At 36.6% G+C, this 17,272-nt stretch overlaps 1 protein-coding gene across 1 annotated transcript in view; it reads right to left on the bottom strand.

Moving 5' to 3' along the window:
- TLL1 (tolloid-like 1) overlaps window positions 1–17,272 on the bottom strand; it is a 139,334-nt gene that overhangs the window by 19,069 nt on the left and 102,993 nt on the right. Inside the window, exons 11-16 of the mRNA XM_009893731.1 lie at window positions 16,899–17,015; window positions 15,506–15,651; window positions 9,638–9,833; window positions 8,066–8,191; window positions 4,869–5,029; window positions 1,721–1,901 (exon numbers count right to left, since the gene is read on the bottom strand). Coding sequence (XP_009892033.1) covers window positions 1,721–1,901; window positions 4,869–5,029; window positions 8,066–8,191; window positions 9,638–9,833; window positions 15,506–15,651; window positions 16,899–17,015 — 927 coding nt within the window. The remainder of the gene's footprint in view (window positions 1–1,720; window positions 1,902–4,868; window positions 5,030–8,065; window positions 8,192–9,637; window positions 9,834–15,505; window positions 15,652–16,898; window positions 17,016–17,272) is intronic.

Raw genomic sequence — 17,272 nt, 5'->3', positions numbered from 1 at the left:
ATTTTACTATAAATGTATACATGCTCAGCAAGCTGACAAAATACAACTTCTGAACAACAGAGCCTACACAAATTATGAAGCTATCATTGCCAACCTTATCTGGCATAACTGTATAGATCCTAAAAATACGTAACAAACTTCATTTGCAGGCCATCTTTAGAAGCAGAACACATCAATAACTATTCTTGTAAAAAGTCAAAATATGTGACAATTCCTGCTGGCACTACTAGGCCTACATGAAATGACCAGTTGTGCAACTGTTTCTAGGAAGAAGCCCTGTTGTGTTCATATACATATTTACTACAAATAATGAGTAAACCTTGAAAGCGTCTTGCTAATATAACATACAAGTTTAAAAGTAAAAACTGCTACTATATGTAAAGATGGATCTGAAAGACTATGACCAGAGAAATGTGATAACGAGAAGAAAAATAAAATGCTTTAGAGAAGGTAAAATGGTTGTTAACTTCCTTGTATGAGACGAAACACTTTTTTTTATCTTTCATAATTGCTTAAGGAAAACATCAAAGTAGTCATAATGAGAAAACATTGAAAGTCTAAATTGTTTGTCTTGACAGTTGTTTTCCTCACTTTCCAAACTACATCACTTATACAATATACTGATTCTTATTACTTGCTCATAGTTAAGTTATCAAAGCTAACCAATACCATTTTCATTCCAGCTTTGATAAAATATTTTAACAAACAAACACTAATAACAGTGCCTGGTAATACATTTTACTACATGCTAAACATAATCAGGATTCTCCAGATTCAGATTTTTAACTCCTCTCAAAAAACTTGGGGCAGAATTCCAATCCCAAATGCTTCTGGATGACTTCCAGTTTGGGGAGGCGGGCAGACGAGACTGTCTTGTTGGGGTGTTTTACACAACGTAACACACCTATGTGCATGTGTGTGTGTAAACACACAAGAAAATCACTAGGCAAAATTCCACTACTAACACCAGGTGGTATCCTGCCACAGCTGAACTATTATAATCTAACCTCAATGGATAATTGCAGAGACCACTGTTGTGCAAATAGCTCCTCACATCTTCAGCTTCACTCACGTCTAACTGTATTCAACAATACATGTTCTCAGATAATATAAAATTCCATCACTCTGACCTGCCTTAGTGAAATTACACTCATAACAAACGACGCACATTTTTGCAAGAGCAAGGTCTTACGCTCTTCTTCTGCAAAAGATTAAGAAGTGCAAAGTTTGGCAAGAAAGTACCCATAATGTTAAACAAATGTTGTAGCACAAAGTGGCAATTTCATAACTAATGCACTATATTAGGAGACCTGAGTGAAAAAAACCCACAAGTGTGCACGGTATGTAATTCATATCACATTACAACTGGGATTTGAAAAAATAGCGACAAAACTTGGAATAAAAGAAATCAAAGAGAAATTTAAAAACACTTAGTAAATTTGCTTTTTTCCTCTGTATCTCACAAAGTTCATTTGCCTCTGCTGTTATTTAAAAATACATATATGCATTCCATATATTTTCACTATATACAGACATTAGAGTTCAGAACAGTATTTTAGGATAGGAGAGTGGTTTATGCTTGTATAAATAAAAGTCAATGCTACCAGAAAAATTATAAGGCAAGAGGCCACTCATTTTCATATCAAAATACAGTATTCACTCCACCTAGTCAGTGTGTGCTTAGAAACACTCACAGATACGCAGGAGTGATTTTCTATACCTGAGAAGAAGTGTGCCTTGAAGCCTTTTTTTGACACCGTGTTGTCAGATCTGAACTCAACTCGCATGTTGTTGTACTGAGAGGTGATAACTTCAGGCACTTCTGTACCACAGAATTTACCGTGTAGTTTAGAATCAGAAGAAAGGCCACTACGAATCTCCACATAATCATATTTGCAAACCTGAGAAAAGAAAGAAAATAATTTCTTTGGCTAATTAAAACAAAAGCATGAAGTTATGTACAAATGCAAGAACTCTGATTGGTATATGCTACTTAATAATAGGATAATAATACCTTTTTTTAACTTCTCCCTGACTCTGAAAACATTTGTAAATGCTTACAAATGTTTACTGATTTTGTGGAAGAATATTTTAAGGTTGCTAAAGCATAGCTACACTATGCATTACTTTCAAAACTATATTTTGATTGATGCTAATCTGTGTTTGGTATCTAAACTTCAAGATGTTTAGTAACGTTTCCATTTAATCTACAAAGTAAAAATTCCAGTTACATGAGACTAAAATCTAGAAATATTCACCCTAAAAATGATACTTATCTTTGTGCTATAAATCACAAACCCAGAACCTACAAAACTTCTACTGCTTGCACCTCATAGATTTTTAAAAATATATTAATTTTCACTAGGAAACTTACAAGACAGGTTTTTACCATAACGTACTTAAGACATATTCTTTTATTTACACATGTATAAATTTGCATAATTAAAACTATAGATCTTTAACAGTAGCATAGCTATAATTTGAAGGGCCGATGCATGTAATTTTCACTAAAAGGTTAAAAACAAAATAAAGTAAAATAATGTAACAAAAAAGCCTTATGCAAGGCCTACTACTCATGATAATACTTTCAATTCATAATCCCTTGGTCAAACTAAAGCCTTCCACCCAAAAACTTCTAAGCTTCTTAGGCTCAACTATCAATCATTTAATCAAAAATGTCCCAGTTGTCTGCAATTAATAGCTTAAGAGAAACCAGTGGCCAGGAGGATTCATACAGAGCTTAGATTGTCCTTTAAATCCAAGTTGTATTTGAAAAATCCTAATTTCTAGTCAAAAAAGAAATGTCGGGGGAGCTGGAAGAGAAATATAAAAAAAAGGTATTTTGGCCTTTTTTGCTCTCTTTCCGTATGAAATATTAATTGTCAACATTTCCATTTTTTTTTTTAATATAATACATTTAATATGTAGATTAAATTTTCATTGGTACTGGAACAATTTTCTTATGTTGCAGAGTTGAAAAGTGACTAATTCACTTGAAACTACTTTTAGACAATATAAAGAACGGCAGATTTATAAAACTTGAGTTGCTGCCACATGCTGATTTATATTAATTGTAAGATAAATTCAAGGTAACGTGTGTGATTTTCAAATATAGCTCACAATGTTAATAAATAGCAATTTCAGCAATACATCAGTGGGGAGTTTTGAAGGTTTCATAACTTTAGATTAGAAATGAAATGTAACTTCAGATATGTCTAACTTCCTTCATAGTACACTATATTTTTAAAAAATTTACAAGTTACACATAAAACTAAAATTGTAAATTTTAAGTGTAAAACATTAAAATCGTAACATTGGAAATGACATGTTAAACGTTGTCTTAAATGGAGCTTCTATAAAAAAAAATTAGAGCATTTGCTAAATGTATACAATTTATGTCTGCACTCAGACAATATATTAGAATGTTCCAGGTATTATGTGTTTCTTCTGATTTTCACAGTACATTTTCTTAGTACTAAAATTTAATAATATAAAGCTGAATCTGATTTAGTAGCACAGGAGAGAATCAAACCAAAATTCTAAATGTTGAAAAACATTATGTATATATTTTTCATATTTGCTGAAGTTATATGTCTTGTGTGACCTTAGAAAACTGATTTAACTTCATTATAGCTCAGGTGTCTTCCTTGCAAATCTGGCTTAAGTACCAAGAAAGTGCAGGAAAAATGTTTTATGATTTGTTCAAATGTTAATTCAGTTTTAATTTTTCGGGATTTGTCAGATTTTGTTCTACATTTTACAGGTCTTCTAATGATGATAACAGAACATGAAGGTAACATATAAATCATTCAAAGTAAGTTGGAATTTCATGGACTTTAGAACCCACCTCAAATTATTAACGAAACGAAAAAAAAACCCTCACATTTTTACCTGTTCAAATAATTTGAGATATTTTGGAGAAGCCATGGCTGGGTTGTTTCTTAGTTACAAATTAAACTCCAGGTTTTACTACTTCAGATCTCATGCCCAAAACACAACACATCCTCATATCAAATATGTTGCTACTAATTTGTTTAGTCAGAAATAATGTCATGGGTTTGGAGTTCTTAACACCACATGAAGAACATCCAGATAAAATTGATGGCGATAGCACATTATGGCTAGAGCCTAGCAAGGGAACTCAATGGCATGACAGAGTGGTGCCTAGGAAGCAGAACAGAGGCTGAAAAGTTGATGTTGAAACTCACGTCTTACAAATTTGCACCCAAAAAAATGGCTGTGACCTCCACCATTTTGTTTAGAGCTATAGGGACGAGTCCTTACCACATGGAGAGCTCTGTCCTACCCCCTTCTTCCCCACCTGGGGATGAGATTCCCCATGCCTCCAGGGGCTGCCCAGCTCAAACACTGCTGCTGTTCTATTGTGCATTATTTCTGGGATTGCTCCTTTTAAAATATTGCCCCCTCAGATACTTGTAAATGATTTAAATGCTCCCTCGCTCCGTCACTAACCAGAGCTTATGTGTATTCTTTGTAGTCATAGTCTATAAAGATGATTTGGTTTCTCCAGATTTTCTTCTCTTGAATTCTTTCCAATATGCCTCAGCCATTTGCTCTGTTTTACTTTGTTGATAAAAAAAAGTCAGCTGAGACTCAGCAGAGAACATTTCTTTTAAATTTCATGTAATACATATACATTTAGATGATATGTAAAAGAGAGCTATTCTCTCCATATTTGTTTTGAAAGAATCCAGAAACAGTCCCAAAACGAAAACAAGAATATCTATGGTTATTGTCAGCGTATGAACAGTCAGCAAGGGCTTTATAAGACAATATCTATTTTTGAATGCTTGTGAAACTGTTTAGCGTGAGACAGATTGTGCAGCTCTTTGTTCACGGTTACTTACTTCATTCCCTTCTAACTCAAAAAACTCAAACTTCATTGAAATTCGGTATTGCGTCGGGGCAACCACCTGCCACACACAGTTTTTGTTTGGAGGATACTCTTTGGGCCACCCTGGTGTGGTTATAGTCCCATTTAGCTTTGTCAGGAGTCCTCCGCAAGCAGCTGTAAAATTAAAAGGGAGAGCATCGTTTCTTGACTGAAACCATGTTTTACTATAAACAGAAGCACACTGAGAAGATTCAGTCCTCTCATTACTTATACTGCTGTAATGCCCAGACAGACTAATCAGAATCTCGTTTTATCATGCTTGGTGCAAACAAAGAGAAAGAGACAGCCCCTATCTTGAACAGCTTGCAGGTTTGCGGACAGAGATAAGTTTCAGGACTACACAAGGCGTTATCATATTCATTCTTTTCCCTTCCCTCCAGAGACTCTGGTTATTCTCTGACAGCATTTCCCAGGCAAGTCCTCTGACCTCACCGCCCTCCCCAGGACCTTGACCACTCCTCTTCTGACAGACGGACTACTTAAGATGCGCTTTGCATTTCCCCAGCTTCTCTCCTTGATTATTGATCCCGAATCAACCCTACCTGTCTCAGCTCATATAGCTGTATACGCCTCCCATAACCTACTAGATAGGGTCACTACTTTGGTATAGCAGTCACGTACTCTTCAGTCACAATTCTTTTTGTTGAAGTATGGATGTTCAATAGAGAAAATACTTATTATTTCCAAGTGTATGCTGAATAGTCACCTCCATACAACAGAACAATACTGTACTATGTTTGTGAATGCAGTTCAGATAGCAATGGATAAACACATTAATCTTTTCCATCTGTGGAAATTTTATGATTTTTTTTTTTTTTTTAAAGTAATGAGATTTGCAGGGGTTCTCTATCACACTCTGCTCCATTGATACCATTCCAGCACTGTGACAGCACTGGAAATCATCCACAAATCTCTTAATAACGAGCTGGTGGGGGGAAGCTCCACCTTCTTCCAACTGCTTTGCTCTAATGCTGAATGCTTGGAAAACTGGCTATTCCTGTCTATCTGATGGGCTCAAACACTACATCTACTTCACCTAACACACCTGGGTGAGCTCTCCAGTTTCTGCATCGGGGCACACTTGGCCAACCCAGACACATATCAGTCTTCCTCCTGGCACCTGGCTTTCCATGCAAAGGACTTCTAGGTATACATGTAAACGTAATCTGACTGGAGGGGCACATGAAGGCCCTGTGTCACATCACAGAGTCAAATAACACTGGGCACAGGTTTAGAGACCATAGTCAGATGACACAAGTTGTACCCCCAAAACGATCCAGGCGGGGTCAGGGTGACAACTGAGCACTAGTTTTCAGTTTCTGCTTTTCAACATCACTCCATTGTTCCTTGAGGCAGCGGTGGGAAACGTGGAAATACTGAAAAAAACCCCCAACTCTTAAAGCCTTGTAATCTGCTGCCAGCAGGGGAGACTTGGATTAGACCAGCATGAAGCAATTTTCTGTGCATGTCAACACTGCAGTGAAGCATTGGGCAGAGTTTCTGAGTTAGAGGCTTCTACTCTGGCATCATGTGTGAATTAACACAGCTAGGTCACCCCTTAAATTCCCAAACTATAAATTGGGTATAATGCTCACTGTGACTACACAGTGATTTTAATTCAGCAGCCACAAGCAGCATCTACATACAGTGAGTGCTACCTTGCATGGAACAAACGCTTTCACACTTTTAGGGATAGCTCGGGGATTTTACTCCATACTGCACTGCACTGCGCTACTTCGAACGACTCCCCTTTTTGCCAGAGTTGCTTATCTGTTTGAGTGCCAGGGAAGTATTCCTTCTCTATGTTTCAGAGGAAGAAGGAAGAGTTTTCTGAAAGACCAGTAATCTTCCCTAATGTTCTGACTCAGATCAGCAGGCAGACTAAATGAAATTCCTTACATAAATTTGGGCTGCTGATCAAAGGCCCAGCGATCAAACTTGTCTTCATGGCCCCCATTAGGTTAACCTTACTTTCTGCACACTGCCTAGTATGCAGACATCTTAATACAATAGGCTTTTTGAAATAAACTGTTTTTCCAATGTGCCCACTATTAAAGTTGAGGGGGGAAAAAACCCCAACCAAAAAAACAACTGACTTGATGAGAGCTGCAGTCTAACATGACTGTAGTCTAAGACAATCACCACCTCGCACACACACACGCACACATCCCCCAAATGAACAGAAAAACCCAACTCTACAGAACCAAAAGCAAAAGAAGAAAAAGTGCAAAGAAACTAAGCAAAACTAGCCCAAATTGTGACAAATCATGAGTTAAAGCCAGGGAACTGGAAAAATGAGAGAGACCACTGAATCACATCTGCAGAAAACCGTAACACCGAACACCCAATTTTCAAACTCCATTCACTACTGAAAAAAACAGGTGAAATAAAATAAGAATAATTTGTGCTATCCCTGAATTTATTGGTGTTTATGAATAAAAAAAAAATAATCAAACAATAATTTGTGTGTAATGATCAAGAGCTTTTGCTTCTTTCCTTTGATGTGAAATACGTATAGAATGCAAAAGCTTATCTCAGTCCAATCCCATCTTTATATAGACTTCCATTTATCAGGTATTTATTTCTCAAAATGATTATTTGAACAGGCTTTGCTCACCCTGAAATGTAGAATTTGTTTTCAGCCAGAAACGTCCACAACCTGACCAGGAGTGAGGAGGATTTCTCTGAGTTTTGAGCTAGAATAAAGGATCCTGCTCTTCAAACCAGCCACCTTCCCAATCACACCCCAGTCAGAGGTGGTCAGAGGGATCATTAAATATTCTGATTCTCAGACAACAGCACATTGCTCTGCTGATAATTTTTTCCTTATACATGGTGGGAGACTTGGCTTTAATGAGTTTGAATAATATAGTAAGTGGTTTGGGAAGGTACAAAGTTCTGCTTTGCATCAGCCCCAGTCGACTAACAGCAAAACCTGGGAAGCTAAATTAGTGACAGACATCAGGTGAAGATGACTGCCATGGGCAGACATCACCGCGGCACCACAACTTAAAAGGGAGCACTGGTTTTCCAGACTGGGTTCCACAGATCTCACACCGCTAGGACAGAGCGTACGAAAGGTGTGGCATTTCACTCAAGCGATGGCACTCTGTGAGCTTTAAGAGCCCATAACACAGCAACGCACTGTACCTTCACAGCTCTTTTTGTCAGGACCAAGTTCATAGCCAGGATCACAGGCGCACTGGTAACTGCCCAGAGTGTTTACACAGCGCTGCTCACAGCCACCATTGTCAGGTTTGGCACATTCATCTTCCTCTGCCAAGACAGGGAAGAATGCAAAAACATGTTAAATAATGACCTCCCTCAGCTGTAATTGCTGGATCAATATCAACCCAGAAAGCCATATGCATGCCATTATAAGGTGCACTACATAACACGCCGTGGTTGCTGACTAGAGCATTTTCAAATACTAAGGAGACCTGCAATGGAGAAAATAAAAATTTGTCCTTTGAGAGGTTTGGGTGGGTTTTTCTACAACAATACCTACTGACAGCTGCAGACCTAATTTATAAGCACTTTGTGGGCAACATACAATAATTCAGGCAGCCGTAATCTAAAGGTTGTATAAAGTATTGAAAGAAAGATTGAAAATCCACAGCAGGGTCACTTGAAGGGCACTTTATCTCCCACAGAATCAATTTGTGCATTATCCCGAATTCATACTCAAAAACAGATTAACAGAATCCTCAAATCCCAGGTTTTCATTCTACTGATATTAAAGGGAACAAGATGCATTAGGGATGGGGGAGGGAAAGGAATAATGTATTATCTCTACTAGCGCTGAAGTATACCCATGAGATTCATTGTTAAAATATTCCTCAGATGTTGAAATATTGTTTCCTTACACCAGGACAAATAATTTCTTCAGAATAAAACAGACCTCCCACTCTCATGTCTGCAGCCTTCAAGGTTATAATTGTCTAGAGTAAAAATTATCAGTTAGTGGGGAAAAAAGCCCCAGCTTGTGGCTTTTCAAAAGAGCAAAAAGGTCTTCCTGGTGCTGTGACCTGTATTTTGTGTGTCACCATGGCCACACCACTGATGGTGGCTTTCACTGTGCCATGGGCAGCACAGGGTAGGAATTACAGGCTCCCCACGCACCAACTGCTGCAGGTATAGCTGGAATTGTATCACACCCCACACCCACACCCCCAAAACTGGAGGAAGACTGGGAGGCCATTGGTCACTGTATCATTTCTCAGTTTTGGTTTTTTTTTTCTTGCTCACAACAAGTAATAAATTGATAAAGCCGCGTAACGCAGCAACAAGATTAGAAAAAACACAACATCTAGACAAAAAAAAAAAAAAAAACTAACAGAAAAGACCACGTTGTCTCTATTGTGATTATACTATTTACATTTATATTTGATAAAGAAATATGACCACCACCCCCATTTTCACAAGATATGTTTCAAAGCTGTTTCAAAACTTCGCTGATTATTTGAACCTGAAGAGAGTAGGAAGTTGTACTGGATATGTTCCTTAATTCTTTGAACATATTTTACAAGGAAATAGAAATACCTCAACTCTTTTGATTGAATAAAATTTCATGCCCAGTTAAAAAATACACTGGAGACAGTACGGAACTGATTTTAGAAAAATTAGGTTGAAAATTTTTTTTCATATCCTATCATATTTTTTTCTAGTATAAAATCAAGTGATAAGCAGTTCACAGCTCCCAAAATATGCTTTAACATTTACCTTTAAAAAAGTTAGCTGCAAAACCTGCTTTGTTAACGGTTCCATCAGAAACGAACTTCATCCACAGGGTATTAGAGGTAGATCTAATGTCTTCTGGCTTGTCATAGCCACAAAAGTGACCAATTAAAGGACTGTTTTCATTTGTTCCATCTCGAATTTCCAAGTAGTCATATGCACAGTTATCGTGTCTTTCAATCTGTAAAAAATTATTTTTAAAGTGACCTATTTGAACTTGTCCATAAATAGCAAATATCAGCTAATAAACAGGAGAGAATTTTTTCGAAGTTAATGTTAGGTTTCTCTGTTTAGGATTCAAACACCAGGAAAATGAGGAAAAGAACAAGCATCACTGGACTTTTTTTAACTATACTTGTTTTCTACAAGAAGAAATAATTTCAAGATTGTTACACAGGACACAACAGTCTAAATGGAAAACAGTAGCTAAAAAGACACTCTCACCTTTAGGCTTTCCAATGTCCTGTCATATTCCTACTCTGAGTTCAAGTTAAGTCCTCTTTTCTCATGTAAACTCAAGTATAAAAGATTAATGCTTCAACAACTAACCAGGTCAGAAATATTAATTGGTTTTGAAATATTAGAAAGCTGAATTTTTATTAATATGCATAAGATTTTTAGACTTCAAACTGTGCTATTTCAGATGATGATCAATATTTTATTTTCTTCCTTTATCTTCAACACAGTGCAAAATTTTGCATTTGTGACTACCCACTGATTTTGCAGGGTAAGCGTAAAAAATTACAGTGCAATCAATAAGAGTTTGGGCCATCTGTAGAATTGCATCCAAACACAATTCCAAAATTATCAGCTCTTAAGTAGCCAATAGAACAGATGACAAAAACTATCATCATTGTGTGTCTGGTTTCTGCTGCACGATTGCTTATTTCAGGTGTCATCTTTTGGCTTTCTAAGCCAATGGAGTGAATCTTTGCCATACTGATGGAGAAACCCACTGAAACCAGAACAACTGAAAATGTGCCTCATTTAAATCTCCTGCCAGATGACATACAAACATAGACTAGCATATGAGTGGGCACGTGTGTATTTCTACTTGGGTAGCAAGTCTTGTGCTCTTTACATAATAGTATTTACAGAGTCAGTCAGAGTGTGAATTGCCCCAAAGAAGAAAGCAGTAGCAGCACAACTATGATCCTATGCGAAGCATTGAAAATTTTTGATGCCTATCTTTATTGAGAGTATCTTTCCCAACAGAGTTAAGAAACCCTCTTGATCTGGGTCATTTTACTGCAGGATTACTTCACGTTACTCAAGTAATATAGCATCTTAGCTATAAAAGAATTAACAAAATCCAAGTATTCAAAAATAAATCCTCTAAGAAAACTATTGTTCAACTAAGTGGCTGAATTGTAAGGTAGGTTAAGGGGGGAAGTGGTGGGGACCAAGGTCAGGGAGAAGGAGTTGGAGAAGCCTCAAATGTAATTCAGCACATCCAAATTCTGTTAAAATGACAAAGTCAAAACCACACCAAACCCAGAAAAATCTACATCTTATCTCCAGACAGAGTTTTTCTTGCATGTAAGCTGTACAGTTAGTACAAGTGGCTGCTGATACTCTGCTCTAATTATGCATCATGACCAACACTAAGCTCAGTAGCCACCACAGACTAAGGAGCTTTCATTTAGCACATTAGGATTTCTGCTTCTTTTATGTAAGAGGGAAACCTGGGGGAAGAAACTGTTTGATTTTATTTCATTTTAATGGCATCAAAATATGGCACACACTTACACACAAAATTTGTCTGTCTTCTTTCCAACTTTCCAATTCTTCAAGCATTCAAATACGTAATTTTCTCCCACTCACTTATCTGGCACAATCCATATTGCCATTTACTCTGATTTCTTAGCTGTTTGCTCAGGAATTGCTTTGGGCCAGAGTTTGAGAAATGAGTAAGAAAGTCAAGAAAGACCTGGGATGCAACCACCCATTGCTGACTTCAACAGCAATTGTATGTTTGCAACTAATGCAGTCAGGCATGTGTCTACCAGAGCACTGATAAGTTTTTGACACTGTAATACCGATTCCAAATTTGCATTAATCTCAATAATAAATTTTAAACACGTGACATCATATTCCATTTTGAAACAAAGTCTGCCTTGTTATCTCAGTAAAAATCATATTGCACTCTGTTGCAGAAAGAAGTGACCTGGTCCAAAGCCCACTAATATCAATAAAGGAATTGTGTATTTTCCTCACGTCTGTGGTCATTTCACTCCTCAAGACTTTTAATTAACATCTATCTTTTTCCATGTTTTCATGTTTTCCATGTTCTATAGGGAAATATGGAAAATCTGATTTTTCACAGGCCAATTGCAACTCCGAGTTACACATACCAAATTCCCAATGAGGTGAATTGTTAGTTTCTTTTCTGAGAATCACTCTATTTTTGGCAGAAGACAAGAGCTAAAAATACATTTTGTGTAGCAGTAAGTTGCTAAACTTCCTAAGACTATAAAAGTCAACCAACTTAGAAAGTGCTATTGATTTTCAATAAAATAACTTGAAAGGTGGCCATTCTACTATATTAATTTATTTTTAGTATACTACAACTGCAAGTGATGCCATTATTATTATCAATATTATTATATTAAGGGATTAAATCCTTACACCTATATATAAACTAAAGGATAAGTATTGTATTTTTGAGAAATAACAACTGATGTTAAGGCACTTGGTAACCAATGAAAAAGTACTAGTATAAAATGTTCTTTGCTTATCTGTACCTCAGGTTTTAAGATGTGACGGTACTGTCGTCCAGGAACATTGCCATACAAAGATCTATTACACTTGCAATAGTCTCTTATTCTTCCCACTACAAGGGCAGAAAAATCTCCCCAAGTTAATGAAAGGACTTCCAGTGAGTTTATTTGTAACTGGACTGGTCCTGTAAATCTCATTTACTGGAGCATTAAAACTTCACAAGGTTGATATTACACATGGATGAGAATACACAAAATGTGTAAAAAATGTGCAAACGCAGAAAAGCATAAATAGGTTTTGCAGAAAAGCATAAATAGGTTTTGCAGAAAATTGCATTGCTTATAGAATGAAAGATACCATTGGCTCCTGAAGACCTTAGAGGAAACCCAGAATTTGAATGGCACTAGAGAACTAAGCTGAGAAAATGCCTGAAAAATTCTTAAGACAGGAGCATAAGCACAAGAAAACACTAAGAAATCTGGTGAAATGGAAATCCAGATATGTTCTCAACATGCATTCTCAAAAGGAAAGACAATTCCTTGTACATAGTTTCAGATTTGAAAAAAACAATTACTTTAGACTAAAACATACCTGGTTAAAAATTCCAGACTACCTTTGTTTTGTAGTACTCCCCCAACAGAAAAAAATAATACATATATATAGCACACAAAAAAAAAGAAGAGGGTTTGAAGAGCAAATCCAGGAGCAATCACATTTCAGGTGAAGTCTTCCAATTATTTTTTGTCTTTGTTAATTTATTTGTTGAGAGATTCAAATTCCAGTACAGGTAAGCATGTCTGACTCAAGTCATAGACTTTAGTCATAAAAAGTATAAAAGGTGGGATATATGCCTAGTGGAATCAGAAGATCAGATAAATTTTATTCTCTGACTTATGTAAAAATAATTTAAATGAACACTATCTGCACAAAGATTAACATGGCCACTCAAATGAAGAAGACTAAAATGGCTCAGCTCTACAAACCCTCAGGATTGCCTTACCTGGTGAAACTGCGTGCCAACAGAAGTCCTTTTTAAAAAAAAAAAATACACAAGGACCACTGATTTTCAAAGAACAGTATAATAAAGGTGACTATAACAATGAAGCAAAAAGATGACGTTACTAGTCCCAACATCTCTGCTGCCAGTATCATCTAGATACTGGAAAGTGTAGCTGCCCATCAGGCAACCAAATAAGAAAGGGTAATCCCACACTCGGTGGAAAACGAGTTGCCCACAGCAGGCAAAACAAGATGACTCATTGACACAGTTTGAAATTCTCAGCTTCCCTAGTGCTTTCATTTCAGAGTGAAGGTTATTTATACAGTTATTTTTTCTAGCATTACATATGGATAATGAGAATTCCTCTTACTTAACTGTACCTTTCAAAGGACAGAAAAGTAATTTTCTCACAAACACGCTGCAATAACTCTTTGGCCTGACATTTACTTTTTTTGATCTCAGCTGGCACGAAGAACTGTGATTTTTAAACAACTTTTTGTTTTACTGGGCAGTGCACCAAGGATTCAGTCCAGAGAGGGACTTAGTAGCAAAAAACAGAACACCTACGTTCAGGCACTTGGACCTGAAATGGAAATCAGACCCAATGGTGAATGTCTAGGCAAGGCACTTCAGAGCAGTTTCCAAAGCAACTCTCTCTCTCAGCGGGGAGCCCTGTGGACGAGCCAGTAAGAAACACTGCGAAGACACATATAACAGAAGTCTTGTGCCTTTCTGGGGCACCTCATTTGGCACTCAAGGGCATCTTGCCACTCTGGAATCACAGCTCAGACTGTCCCTAGAAAAGTATGTGCTTTTTAAGTCCCCACTGTTGGATTATTTTTTTTTCCTTTCAAAACACATCTAGCAGAGGCACTAACCTGAGACTACCACTCAACTATACTTCTGCTCAATTTCCTCTTTCTTCTTATGAGGTGTCAGTCCACATGTTTCACCTCTAGAGAGTGCCATAATACTAAATAGTCTGGGGGAAAAACTGGACATTTCTTCTGACAGCCTTAACCACTAGCCTACTAAATTGTGTTCTCATTTGCTGGTCCTTTGCTTCTTATTATTTTCTATATGGTGAGGCAGGAATATGCCATCTTCACACTTGCGAATACACCGTAATTTGGCGATTAGAAAAAGGTCCTGAAAGATAAGAAGAGATGGAAGTCTGACGCTCCCAGAGGTGATATTAAACTGAGGTCCGTTGGGCAAACAAAGTAGATTTTGTGAAATTATTAAAATTTCCATTGTTTATATTCATAATTGCAGATAAAGTCTCAAACCCTTGTTATCTCATGCTTACACCTTTTTGTCATAGCAAAAATGTGCCATATCGCTGAAGTCTGTCTGTAAAACTAAAATTACATGTTGGAAATTATATCTATATTTACGATATCTGTGTTTATATCTATGCACACAACAAAGCCAGAAAGTTTAGATTTTTAAAAAAAGTGTTCTTTATGTCATTACTGCTGAGGCATATTCAAATAAAACAAGTGAACTCAAAATATGTTACTAAATTTATCTACAAACTTCAAACCAGTGTATAGCATATGTATAAAAAAGACCTATGAAATATTATTTTTCTTTGTTATACAATAGTTTACCACTGGTTAGCAATGTTATACACAGAGAGGTGTACACTAAAGACACGCAAGTATGACTCACTGTGGCTTTTTTCTTCCCTCTCTAAATATAGGTTTGTAAACTGAATTTAAGTAGGCTTTCTTTTTTTTCTTTCTTCTCAAAACAGAAGCCAAAAAATATGGTGGTTTCTTTCCAAACAGACATTCCTTTTTAACAATAAGATTTAGCAAAGATAAAAAATGCCTATTATTTAACAGAATATTAAAACAGCCTTGCTGAACTGGATTATGTATTTGCTAAGCTGTGACTATTGTCAGTACCTAAAACATTCCAATTCAAATAGCATAGAAAACATGAAGAACCTTTAATCTTGAAAAAATCTGAAGAAAGGAAGGTTTCATGGAGAGTAGAATTGGATTCTGGAGCTTATTCTTCATAGAGAATTCTTAAATTCATTCACAGGTTTAATAAGGATTCCCTTAAACGTCACTGTCACTTAGCCACTAGATGCTTTTCTGAAATCAGTTAAAAGGCTTTACCTCAAATGCTTGAAAGGTTAATCCTACATTGTAGTTTTCTGACACTGTTATTTTCCACACACATTCCTTCATTGGTCTGTAGTCATCAGGATAATTGGGAGACTGGATCTGGCCTTCGTTTTTGTGGATTTCACCTCCACAAATAGCTGATAAAAGCATAAAATTCTTATTGTCAATAATGATGTTTTCTGTTCCCCATGCCCAAACTGACATTTTATGCTCTGCTTTTTAAAACTAATGATAAGGTTATTCTGGAGAAGACTTAAAAAGTCTACCAAGGACAAATTCTTGAAAACACAAACATTTAAATCACTATATCTATTTCAGCTAGCAAACAAAATTTAGCATTTGTAATAGCTCTAACCACGTCTACAGTGTTCAGGAAGACTTCAGAAACATGGGTAATCTGAATCTATACATTCTACAGGTTATGTTTAAAAGGTCAAAATAATTAGATTTTACTTTTTGTTCACCTTTGAAACATTCTTCATTAATATTTAGTAACCTTTACAGAGACAAATAAGACAGAGGTCTCATATTTTATAATGGTCTATGCATTTTGACCTACAGTTTATTACTTCAAGCTTACACTGAATTTGAAGAAACAGCTAATACAAATAAAAAATACTTTCATGAAAAGTAAATGCACATTTCAGGGTCCATACTGATAACCGTGTAAAGATCTGTGAATATCAACTCAATCATACAGTTTACTACCACGGATTCAATATTTAAGACAACAGGCTCTATTTTAAACAGGTGAATGTTGACTTGCTAATATACTTTCTGTGTGGGAGTGTCTCTGGTAAGTAATCCCAGAGCATATGGAAAACTTGTCAGATTTTTCTGAAGAATAAACAGAAAGTACTCAAAGAAAGCTTTCCACAAGCTAAGCACAAGAACATGAACATTTAGTTAATTAAATGACTGGTAAAAAATGCTTATGAATATTAGATATTAGGAAGAAGTTCTAGGCTGTGAGGGTGGTGAGGCACTGGAACAGGTTGCCCAGAGAAGCTGTGGATGCCCCATCTCTGGAAGTGTTCAAGGCCAGGCTGGATGGGGCTTTCAGCAACCTGGTCTGGTGGGAGGTATCCCTGCCCATGGCAGGGGGGTTGGAACTAGATGAGTTTAAGGTCCCTTCCAACCTAAACCGTACTATGATTCTATGATTAGCAGTGGTGTCAGTGGAAAAGAGGTCATCTGAAATCTGATCACAGAAAGAGTTTCAAAATGTCCTGTCTAGTAAGTTAACACCTACTGTCTCTTTTAGTAATAAAATATCGATTTCATATTAGCTTATTTCTGACACTTTTTTTTTTAATAGCCAAAGGTATCCAGTTAATATTTTTCCTCCATAATCAAGTCATCTTTAATGCTGTAAGAGGCTTACCTTCATAAATTGCTGCAAAACCTTTCCCAACCCAGTTGCTGCTGCTGCGGAACTCGATCCACATCCTGCTGTCAGAGGATGCGAGGACTTCTGGCAGTTTGTCACCACAAAACCTGCCTAAAAACATGCAACCAGTAACTGCATTTTCTGCCACCTCTGAAGCCAAATGCTGCAAACATTTATACAAATGTTTAACATATAAACAGAAGTAGCATAACCAACTCAGTGGAACTATTCACACGCTTATGGTTAGCACATGGGTTTCTGCAGATCAGGACCTAGTATACAAAGATTTTATTATAAAGCTTTCAGTACTTCTTTTCTTTGCAGTCAGACTCACAAGTCTAAGTACAAAACCTTAGGGGAATTAAGTA

Source organism: Charadrius vociferus, unplaced genomic scaffold, assembly GCF_000708025.1.
Source record: "Charadrius vociferus isolate BGI_N301 unplaced genomic scaffold, ASM70802v2 scaffold59, whole genome shotgun sequence".
Lineage (NCBI taxonomy): Eukaryota > Metazoa > Chordata > Aves > Charadriiformes > Charadriidae > Charadrius > Charadrius vociferus.
This window is presented reverse-complemented; position numbering and strand designations above follow the sequence as displayed.